Source organism: Macaca nemestrina, chromosome 4 (genome assembly GCF_043159975.1).
Source record: "Macaca nemestrina isolate mMacNem1 chromosome 4, mMacNem.hap1, whole genome shotgun sequence".
Lineage (NCBI taxonomy): Eukaryota > Metazoa > Chordata > Mammalia > Primates > Cercopithecidae > Macaca > Macaca nemestrina.
In genome coordinates this window covers 155,503,152-155,522,500 of record NC_092128.1, presented here as the reverse complement: position 1 = coordinate 155,522,500, position 19,349 = coordinate 155,503,152, and the positions used below count along the sequence as shown (strand labels likewise).

Genomic DNA, 19,349 nt, shown 5'->3' with positions numbered 1-19,349 from the left:
GGAGCCCCAGACAGGGATGCAGAGCCCTGTCCAGCCGGGACACCTGCCCCAGAGGGGGCTTGCTGGGGCTGGGGGCTCCAGAGCTTTGCTGGGATGGCCAGAGAGGAGGCCCCAAGCAGGTGCTGCCAGCAGCCAAGGGCTCCTCCTGCAGCTTCCCTCACTTGCCCTGATCACCCCTGGCCACACAGGAAGCAGGGAGGGGCTGGTTTCCACCCAGAAGTAAAACCAAGCAGAGCAGCCGCACGACTTTCTTTCCCCCGATGTCAAGATAGAAACTGGAGAGCTCTGAGGGTGACACAGGAAGAGACAGGTCCCGGCCTCTGAGTCACAGGCCGCTGCTAAAGATAATTGCACGCAGGACCCTCTGCCCTCTCCTGCGGGCTCACCCTCCCCTCTTACAGGTGGGCAAACTGAGGCCCTGGGCCTCTGCTTGGCTGGAGGTGGGCATGGTGCTCATTCTGCCTGGAGGGACCCCCAGTGTGTGCCGGGAGGCTGCAGGGCATGCCATGGGGGGCCTTCCGGGACCCTGCTCCGGGCCCTGCCCGCCACTCTTAGCTCCTGTGAAGATGCTACCCAGACATCTGTGCAGCAGCGCTTTCCCATAAAGACCTTCAACTCGGACCTGGGCTTGTCCAGGCTACACGGAGGCCGTGGGCACCAGGGCTGCTGGGGCTGGGAGAATCTCTGTGGGGGCAGAAGTGGGAGGAAGGTGGACAAGGCCCCTGCCCACCTTGCCAGGCTGGGTGGTTGGGCCCCCTGGGCCACAGAGCTGGACCACAAAATGGCAGGATGTAGGCACCTCCTGCCCTCCAGGTTACACAGCAGGTCCGCACTGCACCCCCACCCCCAGGTTACACAGCAGGTCCGCGCTGCACCCCCAACCCTCCAGATCCATGCTGCACCCCTGCCATGCCACAGCATCCACGGCTCATACAGGGATTCACACCTCACCCCAGATGGTGGGCGTCAGCCCTGGGAGTCTCCTCACCCAGGACCCCACAGCAGCAGCCCCCGAGCCCACAAGCGTGTCCCCGCAGCCCCCCGCACCCATGTCTACCCCTGGTCCCGACTCAGAACAGCCAGGGAGTGGGAGGAACTCGGATGCAGTGACCCAGGCCACAGAGCAGCCGGGGGCGGGGTGATAAAATAATGTCTCAAAAATAGCTGTGCTGGGGCTCCGTGATTCATACCGAGAGCCCGGGGCAGGGCCAGGGCAGGGTTCCCCTGTGAGAGCTTGGCGGGGGAGAGAGCAGCTGGCACCCAGGGTCTCAGAATGAGAGTATGGGGGGCCAGGGCCCCAGGCCTGCCCAGGTGGGGAGAGGTGAGTGCATGGGGCTGAGCTGCCAGCCTCGAGCTTCTCAGCGGCGATATGGGGATTGCAGCTGGACCTGTCTCCAGGCTCATGGGAGGCTCATCAAGAAAACACCTGCCAAGCACCTGGACTGGGGCCTGGCATCATGGCCCTTTACCAATAATGCTGGACTGGGGCCCAGCACCGTGGCCCTTTACCAATAACAAATCAACATGCAGTCAAAGAAACTGAGTCGCTCGTGGCCTGAACATACTTCCAGCCCCTGCTCCCCAAAGACCCCCGGAGGGCTGGTTCGAACTGCAATCTCAGCTGTTTAGGAGACTGAGGCAGGGGGATCACTTGAGCCCAGGAATTTGCGGCCAGCCTGGGCAATGTAGGGAGACCCCATCTCTATATTAAAAAAAAAAAAAAAAAAAGACCCAGGGTGGTTTGTAGGGTTGCAGCCAGGAAGTCCATCCTTCCTCCCCTCTCCCTCCTCCCTCTTCCCTCTGGCTCCCCTCCACCCTACCACCCAATCCCCACCCACCTTCCAGAGGCCTTTGGATCCAGTGAGGACCCCTGACCCCACTGCCCCCTCATGGAGCTCACTGGAGGGGGCACAGATCCCAAACAGGGCCCCGGACGCGGGGGAAGGCCCCCTGGTCACTGCAGTCCCCACCAGCAGCTCCTGGGCGGGCAGAGCCCAGGCTGTCTCAGCCCCCAAGTCAGGGCAAAGCCAGCAACAGCACTTGGGCCCCTCAGGGCCTGGGAGGCCAGGCGCCCGCCACTTTCCTGCAGCGCCGTTGGGTCACACCCAAACCCTGCACCCAGCTCATGCTTGGGGTGTCTCTGTGGGGTGGGCCCTCCACTCAGTGGGTTCACGGAGTGAGTCAACGGAGGGAGGTGCTGAGCAAACAAGAGGCTGGGCGGTGCCCGGTGGGGCTGGGATTGAACCAGAGCAGGAAACATGGGGGGGCCGGGAGGGCACCCAGTGGGCCACACGTCCTTCCCTTATGACAGGTGTGAGAGGGTCAGTGCGAACAGTCAGGCTGGGCCCTGTGTCACCTGTCATTCCCACTGTCTGGGCAGATGGGGAGACTGAGGCTTGGAGGGGTGGGTTTTGGTGGAGGTGGCTGATGTGAGGCTGAGCAGGCCTTATTTCCTCTCTCTCTGCAACCTCCTGACCCCAGGATGCCCAGAGGACTGGGTCTCAGGCTTCCCCAACCAGCCACCAGTACCCACGTCTGCTCCTGCCCCAAGGAGCCAGGGCAGGCCCCGAACAACAGCAGCCCCTCCCGTCCTCCCAGACCACCGGGAGCACCTGGGAGACCCCTCAGATCCACCTGAGACCCCCAAGGCCCCAGAGAACTCGGGTGGGCTGCAGCTACTGATGCAGAATGACCTTTCCAGCCCCCACCCCAGCGCCCACCGCCCCCTACCCCAGAACCAAAGCCCAGTGGCGGGCAGCAGACACAGGCAGCACCTCGGGGTCCGGGGGACTCAGCTGCGGCTGGCTTCTCCCGGACCCTGTGGGCGGCACCCAACTCCCCACACTGCCGGGTCCTCCTGGGGCCATCTCGGAACTGCCCAGCACTGTTGACCACGGCCCTGACAAGGCCCCTTTGTACTCACTGGCAGTCGGAGGGCGTGGGCCGGTAGTAGAAGGAGGGTACTTTGGACTCGAACCTGGCTCTCGCGGCATCGTTCCCGTGGGAGGCCAGGAACTGCAAGAGAGGAGCGGCCAGGTCAGAGGCCTGGGGTCCCAGGGGTAGTCCAGGAGGTGCTGGCTGCGCTCAGGGCTGTCACTGCAGGGACCCGCAGACCAAGGCTCCGAGGCCTCTGCCAGCGCCAGGACGGGAACCCCCACCTCCTCCTGCCCCAGGGACACCATTTCTGAGTGATGGACCCTCCCCTGGCACAGGGAAGGAGCCAGCGTCCAATGGGGTCCCGGCAAAGGGGGCCCAGGGGCCAGGCCCCTCTTGAGGATGGGTCTGAGGTTTGCCCCACTGGTTCAACCCCCAAGTCCACCCACACCAGCCATCCTGAGTCCACCCACACTGCATGTCCCGTGGGAGAGAGCTGGCTGCATCCTGTGACCCCCATCTCTGCCCCAGAGGGCAGGGACTTCCCTGTTCACCCAGCTCCCCAGCTCACATTTAGCAAAGAGCCAACAGGCGCCAGACATGGGGCCCTGGAGAGGGACTGGTGAGCGAGAGACCCAGACGTGGCCGGGACAGAGTCTCCGAGAGGACTCTGCAGGGACACACTGCAGGGACCCACAACACATTTATAAAACAGGCTGATGGAGAAGGAAACGGTGCTGTGAAGCAGGGGAGGAGCTCCAGGAAGCTGGAATTCCAGGAGGCTGGCGTTCCAGGAGGCTGATGCTCCAGGAGGCTGGCACATGGACTGTGCTCCTGGCAGGTGCAAAGACCCTGAGGATGGATGCTGGCATTGACCCTGCCGCCAGCCAGGTGTGGTGAGCCTCGAGCGGGGCAGGAGGGGCCACCACACCCCATGTCAGCCCTGAGGGCATGGGAGAGGCTCTGCTTGCTATGCTCTAAGCCCCCGAGGGAGCCACTGTTTGCACCTTCAAGCTCCTGAATGCAGCTCGCCTGAGGCGGTGGCCAGGCCCAGCCAGACAGACGTCCCCTAACATCACCCTGCTCTGAGGATCACACGGCCATAAATGGGGAGGGCCCAGAGGAGTAGCTGGAGAAATCACAAGCAACAAGAGGCTGGCACCGATGTAAAATTTGAAAATGAATGGCTTTTCCATAGAAAAATACAAGGAGAGATCCTGCCACCAACAGCAACGGGACAAATTGTCTGAGTCACTGGATGGGAAACGTCCCAGGTCTCCACGGGAAAACCGGCGTGTGCTCCCGAGGATGCAGAGGAGCCTCGACCAGAGACACAGGGAGGTGGAGAAATGTCTCCTCGCGGGAGTCTACGTGTTTTTTATAATAACTGCCAAAGGCCGGGCACGGTGGCTGAAGCCTGTAATCCTGGCACTTTGGGAGGCCAAGACGGGCGGATCACGAGGTCAGGAGATCGAGACCATCCTGGCTAACACGGTGAAACCCCGTCTCTACTAAAAATACAAAAAATGAGCCTGGTGAAGTGGCGGGCACCTGTAGTCCCAGCTACTCGGGAGGCTGAGGCAGGAGAATGGCATGAACTTGGGAGGCAGAGCTTGCAGTGAGCTGAGATCCGGCCACTGCACTCCAACCTGGGCGACAGAGCAAGACTCTGTCTCAAAAATAAATAAATAAATAAATAAATAAATAAATAAATAAATAAAATAACTGCCAAAAAACAGCAACAAAATTTATTATTATTATGTATTTTTTTAACCTAGAAATGGTTCTAAAGTTTAAAAAATTAACTAGGCCGGGCGCGGTGGCTCAAGCCTGTAATCCCAGCACTTTGGGAGGCCAAGACGGGCGGATAACGAGGTCAGGAGATCGAGACCAACCTGGCTAACATGGTGAAACCCCGTCTCTACTAAAAAAATACAAAAAACTAGCCAGGTGAGGTGGCAGGCGCCTGTAGTCCCAGCTACTCAGGAGGCTGAGGCAGGAGAATGGCGTAGACCCGGGAGGCGGAGCTTGCAATGAGCTGAGATCCGGCCACTGCACTCCAGCCTGGGCGACAGAGCAAGACTCCGTCTCACAAAAAAAAAAAAAAAAAAAAAAAATTAACAAGGGCCAGCCGGGGACAGGGGCTCACGTCTGTAGTCCCAGCACTTTGGGAAGCCGAGGTGGGAGAACCACTTGAGCCCAGGAGTTCAAGACCACTCTGGGCAACATAGTGAGACCCTGTCTCTCAATAAATAAATAAATAAATAAAGCCAGGTGTGATGGCGCACACCTGTGGTCCCAGCTATTAGGGAGGCCTAGGTGGGAAGATGGCCTGAACCTGGGAGTTTGAGGTTGCAGTGGGCTATGATTGTGCCACTGAACTCCAGCCTGGGCGGCAGAACAAGACCCTGTCTCTACTGGACGCAGCGGCTCACGCCTGTAATCCCAGCACTTTGGGAGGCCGAGGCGGGAGGATCCCTTGAGCCCAAGAGGTCAAGGCTATGAGCTCTGGTTACACCACTGCACTCCAGCGTGGGAAAAAGAGCAAGATCCTATCTCTGCAAAAAAAAGGAAAGTAAAAATAAAAAATAAATAAATGGGTAAGGGTTTTAAAAATTACTTTTACATATGTATACATATATGTATACTTTTAATTTGTTTTAATAGAGATGAGATTCCACTCTTTTGCCCAGGCTGGTCTCAAACTCCTGGACTCAAGCCATCGTCCCACCTCGGCCTAAAAATGGGGAAGGATTTGAGGCTGGGCGCAGTGGCTCACGCCTGTAATCCCAGCACTTTGGGAGGCCAAGGTGGGCGGATCACAAGGTCAGGAGATCAAGACCATCCTGGCTAACACAGTGAAACCCCGTCTCTGCTAAAAATACAAAAAATTAGCCGGGCATGGTGGTGGGCACCTGTAGTCCCAGCTACTGGGGAGGCTGAGGCAGGAGAATGGTGTGAACCTGGGAGGCGGAGATTGCAGTGAGCCGAGATCGCACCACTGCACTCCAGCCTGGGTGACAGAGTGAGACTCCATCTCAAAAAAAAATAATAATAATAAAATAAAAATAAATAAATGGGGAAGGATTTGAATTGACATTTCTCCAAAGAAGATGCACAAATGGCCACTCGGCCACACAAAGGCACTCAGCACTGTTAGCCATCAGGGGAACGCAGATCAAAACCTCAATGAGCTACCACCTCTCCCCCCTAGGATGGCAAGGTCAAAGTGGCACAGGGGAGTGTGCTGGAGAGGATGTGGAGAGATCAGAGCCCCCGTACGCTGCTGGTGGGAACCTCCGGCTGTGGTGACTAACAGTCCGGCAGTTCCTCAAAATGGTAAACAGAGTTACCATAGAGCCCAGCAATTCCTCTGCACCCTAAGAGATGCAAAGACCCAGAGACATGCACACGAACATTCACGGCGCATTCTTAGTGACAGCTAAGAATGGGAACAAGCCCCAGGTCCGTAAACAGAAGCACAGATAAACTGTGATTGAGCCACACCATGGAGGGTTCCTCTGCCATAAAGAGGAATGCCAGCCGGGCGCGGTGGCTCACGTCTGTCATCCCAGCACTTCGGGAGGCAGAGGTGGGCAGATCATGAGGTCAGGAGTTCAAGACCAGCCTGCGCAACACGGTGAGACCTCGTCTCTACCGAAAATACAAAAATTAGCCAGGCATGGTGGTGGGTGCCTGTAATCCCAGCTACTCAGGAGGCTGAGGCAGGAGAATCGCTTGAACCTGAGAGGCAAAGCTTGCAGTGAGCTGAGATCGTGCCACTGCACTCTAGCCTGGGCGACAGAGTGGGACTCTGTCTCAAAAAAAAAAAAAAAAAAGAGCAGCCAGGCGCAGTGGCTCGCGCCTGTAATCCCAGCACTTTGGGAGGCCAAGGTGGGCGGATCACAAGGTCAGGAGATCGAGACCATCCTGGCTAACATGGTGAAACCCCGTCTCTACTAAAAATACAAAAAATTAGCCGGCGTGGTGGCAGCGCCTGTAGTCCCAGCTACTCGGGAGGCTGAGGCAGGAGAATCACTTGAACCTGGGAGGCAGAGCTTGCAGTGAGCCAAGATCGTGCCACTGCACTCCAGCCTGGGCGACAGAGTGAGACTCCATCCCCCCGCCCCCCCAAAAAAACAAAACAAAACAAAAAAAAGAGCAGCGCAATTCTGACACACGCTACTACCCAGGTGATCGCTGGACACCAGAAGGAAACCAGACACAAAACACTGCACGTGTCGGCCGCATGTGGCAGCTCACACCTATGATCCCAGCACTTTGGGAGGCTGAGGTGGGAGGATCGCTTGAGCCCAGGAGTTCGGGACCAGCTTAAGCAACATAGTGAGACCCTGTCTCAAAAAAAAAAAAAGACCACATATCGTATGATTCCATCTGTTTGAAATGTTCAGAACAAGCAAATCCACAGAGACACGAAGCAGCTCTGTCTACATTCAGTAACGGCTGGGGCGGTGGCAATGGGAGGGGGGTGAGTACGGGCTGCGTTGGGATATTAAAATGTCCTGGAATTAGACAGTGGTGATGGTCGTGCAGCCCTGTGGCTTCACTAAAGCTACTGAACTGTACACTTTACAGGAGTGACTTGTATGTGGATTATACCTCAATAAACCTGTTATCAAAAAATAATCCTCAGGGTTGGGTGCAGTGGCTCAAGCCTGTAATCCCAGCACTTGGGAGACTGAAGCGGGAGGATCACTTGAGGCCAGGAGTTCAAGACCATCCTGGGCAACACAGTGAGACCCCGTCTCTACAAAACATACAAAAATTAGCCAGGTGTGGTGGTGCATGTCTGTAGTTCCATCTGCTCAGGAGGCTGAGGTGAGAGGATGGTTTGAGCCCAGGAGCTTGAGGCTGCAGTGAGCTGTGATTGTGCCACCGCCCTCCAGCCTGGGTGACAGAGCAAGACTGTCTCAAACAAAACAAAACAAAACAAAACAAAAACAAAAACAAACAAACAGGCCGGGTGCGGTGGCTCAAGCCTGTAATCCCAGCACTTTGGGAGGCCAAGACAGGTGGATCATGAGGTCAGGAGATCGAGACCATCCTGGCTAACCCGGTGAAACCCCATCTCTACTAAAAAAACACAGAAAATTAGCCGGGCGAGGTGGCGGGCACCTGTAGTCCCAGCTACTCGGGAAGCTGAGGCAGGAGAATGGCCTAAACTCGGGAGGCGGAGCTTGCAGTGAGCTGAGATCCGGCCACTGTACTCCAACCTGGGCGACAGAGCGAGACTCCGTCTCAAAACAAACAAACAAACAAACAAAAAAAACAAATAAACAAAAACCCTGAGGCAAAGAAGGCCTCTTTATGTATGCTATAGACCCTAAAACCACAATATAAAAGGTTGACCACTTTGACTATGTCGAAGTAAAAATTTCCATGGCAAAAACCACCATGAGCAAATTCGAAAGACAACCTAGAAAAAAATGTTTTTCGTATCTCAAAGGATGAATTTCTCTAACATACCAGGAACCCCTAGAAGATGAAAACAGCTAACATTGCAGCAGAAAGGCAGGCAAAGGTGTGAAGAGACTTCACAGGCAAGAAAACACAGGGCCGGGCGCGGTGGCTCACGCCTGTAATCCCAGCACTTTGGGAAGCCGAGGCAGGTGGATCATGAGGTCAGGAGATCGAGACCATCCTGGCTAACACAGTGAAACCCCATCTCTAATGAAAAAAAAATTAGCCGGGCCGGGCGTGGTGGTAGGCACCTGTAGTTCCAGCTACTCGGGAGGTTGCGGTAGGAGAATGGCGTGAACCCAGGAGGTGGAGCTTGCAGTGAGCTGAGATCGCGTCACTGCATTCTGGCCTGGGCAACAGAGTGAGACTCTGTCTCAAAAAAAAAAAAAAAAAAAAGAAAAGAGATCCTGAGAACAACCTCTCACTCATCAGAGCAGCAAAGGAGAAGCCCTGGGCGGCCAGTGTGCTGGGGAGGAGGCAGCAAATACCCCCACAGCGTGCTGGGCAGGAGGCGGCAAATGCCCCCACGGCGTGCTGGGGAGGAGGCAGCAAACACCCCCACGGCGTGCTGGGGGCATGTGAGCAGTTACAGTGGGGAGTTTGGCAAACATGTCTCCAAAATTACCAAGCCACGTAACTTTTGAACTTGCACTTTCACTTCTAGGAATTTAGGCCACCAATGTACTTCCACATGTGCAAAGTGACGCATCAGTGAGGCTGCTTGCCGGCCCAGCGGGAACGGCAGGAACAGTCTGGAAATGACTGGCATGTGCAGCCCAAGGGGACATGGCAAGCAGGCCGTGGTTCCCCCTAGGAGGGCGAGGGGCTCCACGTGCTCTCAACAGGCAAAGAACGTCTCTCAGAAGCACACGCTAGGCCCGGCGCTGTGGCACACACCTGTCATCCCAGCATTTCAGGAGGATCATTTGAGTCCAGGAGTTTGAGACCAGCCTGGCCAATATAGCAAGACCCTATCACTAAAAAAAATTTTTTTTTTTTTTTGAGACGGAGTCTCGCTCTGTTGCCCAGGCTGGAGTGTAGTGGCCGGATCTCAGCTCACTGCAAGCTCCGCCTCCCGGGTTTACGCCATTCTCCTGCCTCAGCCTCCTGAGTAGCTGGGACTACAGGCGCCCGCCACCTCGCCCGGCTAAGTTTTTGTATTTTTTAGTAGAGACGGGGTTTCACCATGTCAGCTAGGATGGTCTCGATCTCCTGACCTCGTGATCCGCCCGTCTCGGCCTCCCAAAGTGCTGGGATTACAGGCTTGAGCCACCGTGCCCGGCCTAAAAAAAATTTTTTTTAAAAATTAGCCAGGGCTGGCGCAGTGGCTCACATCTGTAATCCCAGAACTTTGGGAGGCCAAGGGGGGGGTGGATCACCTGAGGCCAAGAGTTCAAGGCCAGCGTGACCAAAATGGCAAAACCCCGTCTCTATTAAAAATACAAAAATTGGCCGGGCGCGGTGGCTCAAGCCTGTAATCCCAGCACTTTGGGAGGCCGAGACGGGCGGATCACAAGGTCAGGAGATGAAGACCATCCTGGCTAACACGGTGAAACCCCGTCTCTACTAAAAAAAATACAAAAAACTAGCCAGGCGAGGTGGCGGTCGCCTGTAGTCCCAGCTACTCGGGAGGCTGAGGCAGGAGAATGGCGTAAACCCGGGAGGCAGAGCTTGCAGTGAGCTGAGATCCGGCCACTGCACTCCAGCCCGGACGACAGAGTGAGACTCCGTCTCAAAAAAAAAAAAAAAAAAAAAAAAAATTAGCTGGGCATGGTGGCAAGCATCTGTGATCCCAGCTACTCGGGAGGCTGAAGCAGGAGAATTGCTTGAATGTGGGAGGTGGAGGTTGCAATGAGCTGAGATCATGCCACTGCACTCCAGCCTGGGCAATAGAGTGAGACTCTGTCTCTAAAAAAAAAAAAAAAAATTAGCCAGGCATGGTGGTGTATGCCTATGGTCCTAGCTACTTCTTGGGAGGCTGAGGCAGGAGGATCATTTGAGCCTAAAAGTTCAAGGCTGTAGTGAACTATGATAGCGCCACTGAACTCTAGCCTGGGCGACAGAGTAAGACCGTGTCTCAGAAAAAAAAAAAGAGAGAGAGAAAGGAAGAAAGGAGGGTAGGGAGGGACGGAGGGACGGAGGGAGAGAAGAAAGGAAGGCAGGAGGTAAGGAGGGAGGGAGGGAGGGAGCGAGGCCCACACAGACCCCTGGCTGCCTGACCAGGGTGGGGGCGGTGCTCAGAGGCGGGAGACAGGGAAGCAGACAGCTCCCTTCTGCAACTGCCCTTGGAACCTGCGGAATGTGTCACTAAATTGTCGAAATACATCAAATAAGATAGAGATAACCCACGTGTCCATCTGAGGGTGAATGAATAAAGCAAAGGTGTTCCATCCACACAGGGCACGTTCTCTGGCCTTGAAAGGGACGAAGCTGTCACACAGGCTGCAGCATGATGGGCCTCCGGGACCCGGCACAGCGGGAAAGGAGTCGGACGCCGAAGCCCACACACCGTGCGATCCCATTTGTAAAAGTCCAGAACCCACAAATCTACACGGAGAGAAAGTGGATTTGCAGCTGCTTCGGGCTGGGCGGGGTGAGAGTCAAAAGGCACAGACTTTCTTTCTAGGGTGATGAAAATGTCCCAATATTGGCTGCAGCGAAGTTTGCACAACTCTGTGAATTTACTAGAAAACCTTCAACTGTGTACTATACATGGTGAATTGTATGGCTGTGAATTGCATCTCAATGAAGCAGTTGTTTTAAAAGGTATTATCAAGGAATAGAAAACTGGGGGGAGAAAAACATAAAATGTGAAGAGAAGGAAAGAAGAGGAGAATCCTCGATTCCTGGCCCTTTAACCTTGGTCCGGTTCTCAGCGATGACCACCTCGGGCTCGTTTCTCCCTTAGGGGTAGGAGCAGGCTTAGCCCCTGGATGTCCCCGCTGACCACCAGCCCAGGAATGGCCAAGGGGCCTGAGTGCAGGGAGCCATGGGGGCCCCAGCGCAGCCCCCACCCCACAGAGTCCCCGGCAAGAAGCCAGACTGAGACCCAGCTCTGCCCGGGGGCCAGGGTGCAGACGCTCTCAGGGGCCAAGCCCCTAGGCCTGCCTGAGATTCATGTTTGATTTTCATCACACGAGTGAACGTGCAGACAACAGAACGGGGATGGAACCTCCTTGTGGCCCCCCACTCAGTGCTCTCCCAAAGCCCCCATCGCACCGGACCTCTGCAGCAGGAATCAGGGGTTTTTTTTTTTGGTTTTTTTTTTTTTTTGAGACAGAGTCTTGCTCTGTCTCCCAGGCTGGAGTGCAGTGGCACGATCTCGGTTCATGGTTCACTGCAAGCTCCACCTCCCGGGTTTGCGCCATTCTCCTGCCTCAGCCTCCTGAGTGGCTGGGACTACAGGCACTCGGGATCCTGGCTAATTTTTTTGTATTTTCAGTAGAGATGGGGTTTCACCGTGTTAGCCAGGATGGTCTCGATCTCCTGACCTCGTGATCCGCCCGCCTCAGCCTCCCAAAGTGCTAGGATTACAGGCATGAGCCACAGCGCCCAGCCAGGGGTTTCTTGGTAATACCCACGGTGGGCCCTCCCCAGCCTTCCTCTCCAGCCTTCCCCTCCGGCCATCACCCCAGGCAGATCAGGACGGCACCAAGGTGGCCCCTGTCCTCTCCTGCTGATTACATTTAGGGTTTTTCCAAGAACAGTGAACACCCCACCCCTGGGCCTTTGCCCCATTTGCCCTGTAATTATGGCGACAATGGGCAGGTCTTCTCCCTGAGCCGAGGAGTCTGCGCCCCCATAGGCCCTCCAGGGACTCACCGCTGTTTCCTCCAGGAGTGATGGCAGAGTGACTTGGAGATGGGACACTCATCCCATCATCTTTCTGACATTGGCCATTGGTCCCCTGTTGACCAGGGAGGGGGACGGTCCAGGGGCCACCCTGCCTATTTTTTAGGGAAGGAAATGGAGGCTCAGACAAGCCCACAGCCTGGTGAAGGGACGGATATCACATCCCAGTGTCCCCCCTTGGGTCAGTGAAGGTGGGTCAAAGGCGGTGAGCCCAAGGTGGGCTGGGGTCCTGAGGGGATTCGCAGGGATGCCCTCAACTCAGAGTGTGGGGGATCACGGCGTTAAATGCAGAAGCTGATTTGGGGTTGCCCTGGGTGGGTCAGGGACTCTGCTGTCCCTGGGTCTTTTTCTGTCTCCCAGGCTGGAGTGCAGAGATGCCATCACAACTCATCGCAGCCTCAAATTCCTTGGTTCAGCCGGGCGCGGTGGCTCAGGCCTGTCATCCCAGCACTTTGGGAGGCTGAGGTGGGTGGATCACCTGAGGTCAGGAGTTCAAGACCAGCCTGGCCAACATGGTGAAACCCCATCTCCACTAAAAATACAAAAATTAGCTGGACATGGTCGTGTGCACCTGTAATCCCAGTCACTCAGGAGGCTGAGGCATGAGAATTGCTTAAGCCAGGGAGGCAGAAGTCACAGTGAGCTGAGATCACTCCGGCCTGGGTGACAAAGCCAGACTCCGTCTCAAAAAAAAAAAAAGAATTCCTGGGCTCAGGTGATCCTCCTGCCTCAGCCTCCTGAGTGGCTGGGATTACAGGCACCACCCCCACGCCAGGCCGAGGCACTGGGATCTCAGCTGTGATTTCTAACAAGCCCCAAGGTGTGACCCCTGCACCAAGGCTGCCTGTTAGAAGCAAATAAGCTACTCCTGACCAGGGGCCGGGGCCAGTGGTGTCAGGGAGCCAGGGGCTGGGGTCAGTGGTGGCGCACAGCCGGGGGCTGGGGTCAGTGGTGGCGCACAGCCAGGGGCCGGGGCCAGTGGTGTCGGGGAGGCGGGGGCTGGGGTCAGTGGTGGTGTATAGCCGGGGGCTGGGGTCAGTGGTGCTGGAGAGCCAAGGGCTGGGGTCAGTGGTGGTGCACAGCCGGGGGGCTGGGGTCAGTGGTGGCGCACAGCCAGGGGCTGGGGCCAGTGGTGCTGGAGAGCCAGGGGCCGGGGCCAGTGGTGTCGGGGAGCTGGGGGCTGGGGTCAGTGGTGGTACACAGCCGGGTGCTGGGGTCAGTGGTGCTGGAGAGCCAGGGGCTGGGGTCAGTGGTCCTGGAGAGGGGGTGCCAGAGTCAGTGGTGTTGGAGAGTAGGGGCCCACGGTCAGTGGTGCTGGAGAGCGGGGAGACACGCATAGGAGGCCACCAGCCTCTACGACCCTCTCCATCCCCACAGCAGCCCCCAGACCACCGCTCTCACCTCCATGCGGCCCCTAGGTCCCGCTCACCAGCAGCCAGGCAGATCAGTGGTTCCAAGACCCCAAGTCCCACAAGTGGGGCTAGGGTGACCCTCCCACTGGGGTCTTCAGGGCCCCACATTCCATCTGAGCTGCAGCCCCCAGCGGGGGTCTTGTTCCTTCTCCACCTGCCTTGGGGTCTTCCTATGGGGGCCCTTCCTGCTGCCTCCAGCATGCCTGACCTCCCCCTGCATGCCAGGGCTTCCTGGTTGGCTCACACCCGTCTCCCTCCCCAGAGAGGCGTCTCTAGGGCCCCACCAAGCATCTGTGGCCGGAGTCCCTGCCTGGCCCTGCTAAGTGCTCCGTGAAGCTGCTTCAGGTGCACAGGTAAGAGGTGGGCAGTGGCTGTGTCACCTCAGAGGCTGCCCAGGGGACAGGTAATGGAGCTGTACACGGACGGCAGCGGGTCAGGGTGCACAGGGACTGCAGGGTAAATGCGACCCTGACTCTGGGTCCTGTGGCGCGGCCTGGGACGCTGCATTCTGTTTCCTTAGAGACAGGGTCTCTGTTACCCTGAACGGAATGCTCCAGGAGTGGGGATTCGAGTGGAGCGCTCCCGAGCTCCCAGGGCACGGGAATCGGGACCCGCCTTCACTCCGTGGCCCACCACACACACCTGGAGCTGTTCACAGAAAGGCTGGACCCAGCAGGGGGTGGGTGGAGCAGCCACACAGGACAGGCCGCTGGAGAGGGGGCGGGGTCCTGCGCCGCCCTGGCCTCCACAGCCTGGGTCCAGCCAGCCAGGCCCCTCAGAGCAGCCCAAGGCCCCAGGGGGGCACAGCCAGGCCGTGCAGCGTCTCTGGCTCCAGAGACCTGGGCTGGAGCCACCCGGGGACTGCGCGGGTCCCCCCGCCCCTCCCCCGCCGTACCTCCACTTGGGCCTCGTCCCAGGCGTCCAGGCGGACGGACTTCACCTTGCTGACCTGGGGGATGTTCCGGTGGATTCCCGAGCAGCTGAGGCAGATAAAGACTCCCAGAGTGTAGGAGGCCCAGTCGGGATCTGCAAGGGAGAGCCGGACGTTCACAGAGGCTCAGCCCAGGGACCCCGGAGGGAGGGTGGTCAGAGCCTCGGGTCAGGGTCAGGAGCCCCCGGCCATGCAGTGAAGGCTTCAGAGGAGACCCCCGGGGACACCTGGCTCCGTGCGCCCCCAGGCGCCTAACCCCAGCTCCCCTTGCCCTCTGCCGGGTGCAGATGGAGCTCTCCCCGGACACCCCCAGCATCTGAGCAAGCGGGTCTGCACAGGCTCCCTGCCGGGTGCCGGGAACCTCCAGCAGAGGCTGGCCCACAGGAGCCCATGTCCCGGGCTGGAGGGCACCCAGCACTCCTGAGGACTGGGTCCACGTGCTTCCCTGGTGTCCGCTGCCCTGGGAGACGTCTGTGGGCCCGAATCCTCCTGGGTGAGGGGGCCAAGATTGGAAACTTCAGATAGGATCTGAGTGCGGGGGTGCCCCCGAAGGACGGACCGTAGCCGCGGATGACGATGCACCGTGCGTGGGGTGACAGCGCGCGGGCGGCACTAACTTTGTGATAACGGCCTTTGGCTCCACCCTGCATGTGGCCTGTCCAGCGATTCCACGTCTCCATGTCTGGTTTGCCTTAAACGGTCCAACAAAGCTGGGCACGGTGACTCACGCCTGTAATCCCAGCGCTATGGGAGGCTGAGGCAGCAGAATCTTTTTTTTTTCTTTTTTTTTTTTCTTTTTTTTGAGACAGAGTCTGTCGCCCAGGCTGGAGTGCAGTGGCGTGATCTCGGCTCGCTGCAACCTCTGCCTCCCAGGTTCAAGCGATTCTCCTGCCTCAGCCTCCCGATCAGCAAGGCACGCCCCACCACGCCCGCCTAACTTTTGTATTTTTAGTGGAGATGGGGTTTCATCATGTTGGCCAGGCTGGCCTCGAAATCTTGACCTCAAGTAATCCACCCACTCGGCCTCCTAAAGTGATGGGATGGCAGGCGTAAGCCACTGCGCGCGCGGGGTGTGAGTGCCACAGCTCAGTCTTTCCGCTGCTGCACGCGAGAAACGTCTCATTCTGAAACGGCAAAGTGAGTCGTGGGGAACGTCCAGCCCCACCCTGGGGCGATGGCTAAGAGGGCTGCTGTGTGACTCTCGTGTTTTCTTCTGGCTCCGAACGACCCTTCACATTTCAAGGGAGTGGAATGGCTGAAAGGCGCCCCAGACAGAACAGTCTCTGGGGGAGATGAGTCATCTCTGAAATGCTTTTATTTTTAAGTGGAGGCTTTCCTGGGTGAGGCTGGTGGAAATCGAGGCACTCCCGACAAGAAGGTGCAGCTGTGGACCAGAGCCTGTTTGAGGAATCATGAGTGGAGAGGACCTCGCCCTTCAGGCCTGGCTGAGGATAGCCCCCCTCCCCGCGCTGATCAGGGCCCACCCTTGGCTGGTGGGGGACTCCCATGCCGGGCAGTGGAGGCCCAGTGGGGCTGGGCCTGGCCTCCGAGTCACTGCCAGGAGGAGAGGCACCCAAGCAAGTCCCAACTGGGGATGGTGTGCATGAGACCCAGCAGGCCGGGCCTCTGGGATCTGGGGATCACGCCCGGCCTCTGGGATCTGGGGGTCACTCCCGGCCTCTGGGATCTGGGGGTCACTCCCGGCCTCTGGGATCTGGGGGTCGCGCCCGGCCTCTGGGATCTGGGGGTCACTCCCGGCCTCTGGGATCTGGGGGTCACTCCCGGCCTCTGGGATCTGGGGGTCACGCCCGGCCTCTGGGATCTGGGGGTCACTCCCGGCCTCTGGGATCTGGGGGTCACTCCCGGCCTCTGGGATCTGGGGGTCACGCCGGGCCTCTGGGATCTGGGGGCCATGCCGGGCCTCTGGGATCTGGGGGCCATGCCCGGCCTCTGGGATTTGGGGGTCACGCTGGGTCTCTGGGGGTCACGCCTGGCTCTGGGATCTGGGGGTCATGCCCAGCCTCAGGGATTTGGGGGTCATGCCCGGCCTCTGGGATTTGGGGGTCATGCCCAGCTCTGGGATCTGTGGGTCATGCCGGGCCTCAGGGATTTGGGAGTCACACCTGGCCTCTGGGGCTTGGGGGTCATGCCCAGCCTCTGGGATTTGGGGGTCACACCGGGCCTCTGGGGCTTGGGAGTCACGCCCAGCCTCTGGGATCTGGGGGTCACACCAGGCCTCTGGGATTTGGGGGTCACACCCGGCCTCTGAGGCTTGGGGGTCACGCCGGGCCTCTGGGATTGGGGGTCACACCGGGCCTCTAAGATTTGGGGGTTGTCTGTCACAGCTGTTAGGCTCCCTGATTAATGAAGTCTGTCTCCCCATTAACGTGGGCTTCTTGAGGACCCCAGACCCAGCACCCCCAGATCTGGCACAGAGCTCAGTCCAGAGCAGGTCTCCACGGGAATTGTGAATGAAGGAGCCACCAACACCCCGACTTCAGCAGAGCCCCTGTCTTCAGGAGAGACCAAAGGCTTTCTCCTCACCCCTCAGTCAGTCGGCAAACATTTGCCAAGTGACCCTTTCCCGGGAACCAGGAGTTTTGCCTGTGCTGAGTAGGGCGGCTTTTGGGAGAAATAATTCGGCTACAGGATCAGTAGTTGTTTGGTTTTGTGGGTTTTTTTTTTTTTTTTTTTTGAGACAGGATCTTGCCCTGTCGCCCAAGGTGGAGTGCAGTGGTGCAATCACAGCTCACTGCAGCCTCCAACTCCTGGGCTCAAGCGATCCTCCTGCCTCAGCCTCCCAAGTAGCTGGAACTGCAGGCATGCACCAGCATACCCAGCTAATTTTTACAATTTTTGGTAGCGATTTTAAAATTTTGGTTGCCCAGGCTGGGCTTGAACTCCTGGGCTCAAGCGATCCTCCTGTCTTGGCCTCCCAAAGTGCTGGGATTACAGATGTGTGATGCCGTGTCTGGCCGGCAAAGTATTTAGTTACAGACTCCCCTGGAGAACAGGTGGGGAAGAACCACACTGAACTCCCAGGAGAGAGAGACCTGACTCCTCCCCCCGGGCTCCGTCTTCTCCCGAAGCCTTCATGAAAGATGCCGCAAATGCTTGGTGCATGGCTGTGCACGGGGCACCCGGCAGGCATGCCAGTCTCCGGGCCTCGGCCTCCTCATCTGTGGGATGGGACGGCACGAGCCACTTACAGGCGTAGTGGTCAACGTGAGCCCAGGTGGGAACATTGCTGCTCAGGGTGCAGTGGGGGCCCCCCTTCTCACAGCATGGCAATGCTGTTGGGTTCTGCTCTGACAGTGTGGACCACGGACCCAGGCTTCCTGTCTCATGGCCTTTATCTGCCCGTCTGGAAGTCCTGAGGGAGGCTGAGCAACAGCCACCAACAGCTAACCGCCCAGCCCAGGGTCCAGAATGCCTGTGTCCACCTCCATCCTCACTCGGGCGCTCCGGGGCAGGCTGTCCCTCTCCTAACCTGGAAGGAGGCCTGTTCACGGAACCCGCGGCAGGAGCTGGGCCTGGAAGGAGGTCTGTTCGCGGAACCCGTAGCGGGAGCTGGACTCTATGGGCATGGACCAGCTGCCTGTTGTTGTAAAGAAGGTGTTACTGGAACTCATCCATGCCCGTTTATGAATTGTCTACAGCTGCTTTTGTGAGCAGTCGTTGACTAGCTGAGATGGAGACTCTACGGCCCTAAAATATTTACTGTCTTTTTTGTTGTTGTTTTTTGAGACAGTTTCGCTCTTGTTTCCCAGGCTGGAGTGCAATGGGGTGATCTTGGCTCACTGCAACCTCCGCCTCACAGGTTCAAGTGATTCTCCTGCTTCAGCCTCCTGAGTAGCTGGGATTGCAGGCATGCGCCACCACACCCGGCTAATTTTGTATTTTTAGTAGAGATGCGGTTTCACCATGTTGGCCAGGTTGGTCTCAAACTCCCGACCTCAGGTGATCCGCCTGCCTCGGCCTCCCAAAGTGCTGGGATTACAGGTGTGAGCCACCACGCCCAGCCTGCTACCTGTCTTTTTAAGAAAACGTTTGCTGGCTGGGCACGGTGGCTCACACCTGTAGTCGCAGCACTTTGGGAGGCCAAGGCGGGTAGATCACCTGAGGTCAGGAGTATGAGACCAGCCTGGCCAACATAGTGAAACCCCGCTTCTACTAAAAATACAAAAATTAGCCTGGCGTGGTGGCAGATGCCTGTAATCCCAGCTACTTGGGAGGCTGAGGCAGGAGAATCACTTGAACCCAGGAGATGGAGATTGCAGTGAGCTGAGATCGTGCCACTGCACTCCAGCCTGGGCAACAGAGTGAGACTTTGTCTCAAAAAAAAAAAATAAAAAGTTTGCCAATCTCTGCTTAGAGGGAAAAATGGGTGTGGCACAGATGGGTGAGCCCAAGAAGGGCTTGTAAGTAGGACTGATAGCTTACAGCCATTACTAATATAGCCTATCTTTGACAAACCAGATACAAGTGAAGCTAGGGAGTGGTTACAACCTGTCCTGACCTCTTGCAACTGGCACAAGGTCCCCCTAGTGTAAAGTTAGAGATCGTCTGATGCAAACCTGTCACATCCTCCTGGTATTCATGTGTGAGGATATACATGCGTGCGTGCACACCCACAGACACAATATGAACAGCCTACTGGGGAGGGCTCAGGGAATTTAATATGAAGAAATAGAGACACCAGCCAGGTGTGGGTGCTCACACCTGTCATCCCAGCATTTTGGGAGATTGAGGCAGGAGGATCACTTGAGCCCAGGAGGTGGAGGTTGCAGTGAGCCGAG

At 57.4% G+C, this 19,349-nt stretch overlaps 1 protein-coding gene across 1 annotated transcript in view; it reads right to left on the bottom strand.

The window, feature by feature from the left end:
- Positions 1-19,349, bottom strand: part of LOC105483425 (ArfGAP with dual PH domains 1) — a 58,934-nt gene that overhangs the window by 26,218 nt on the left and 13,367 nt on the right. The window contains exons 2-3 of the mRNA XM_011744317.3: positions 14,515-14,645; positions 2,924-3,015 (exon numbers count right to left, since the gene is read on the bottom strand). Coding sequence (XP_011742619.1) covers positions 2,924-3,015; positions 14,515-14,645 — 223 coding nt within the window. The remainder of the gene's footprint in view (positions 1-2,923; positions 3,016-14,514; positions 14,646-19,349) is intronic.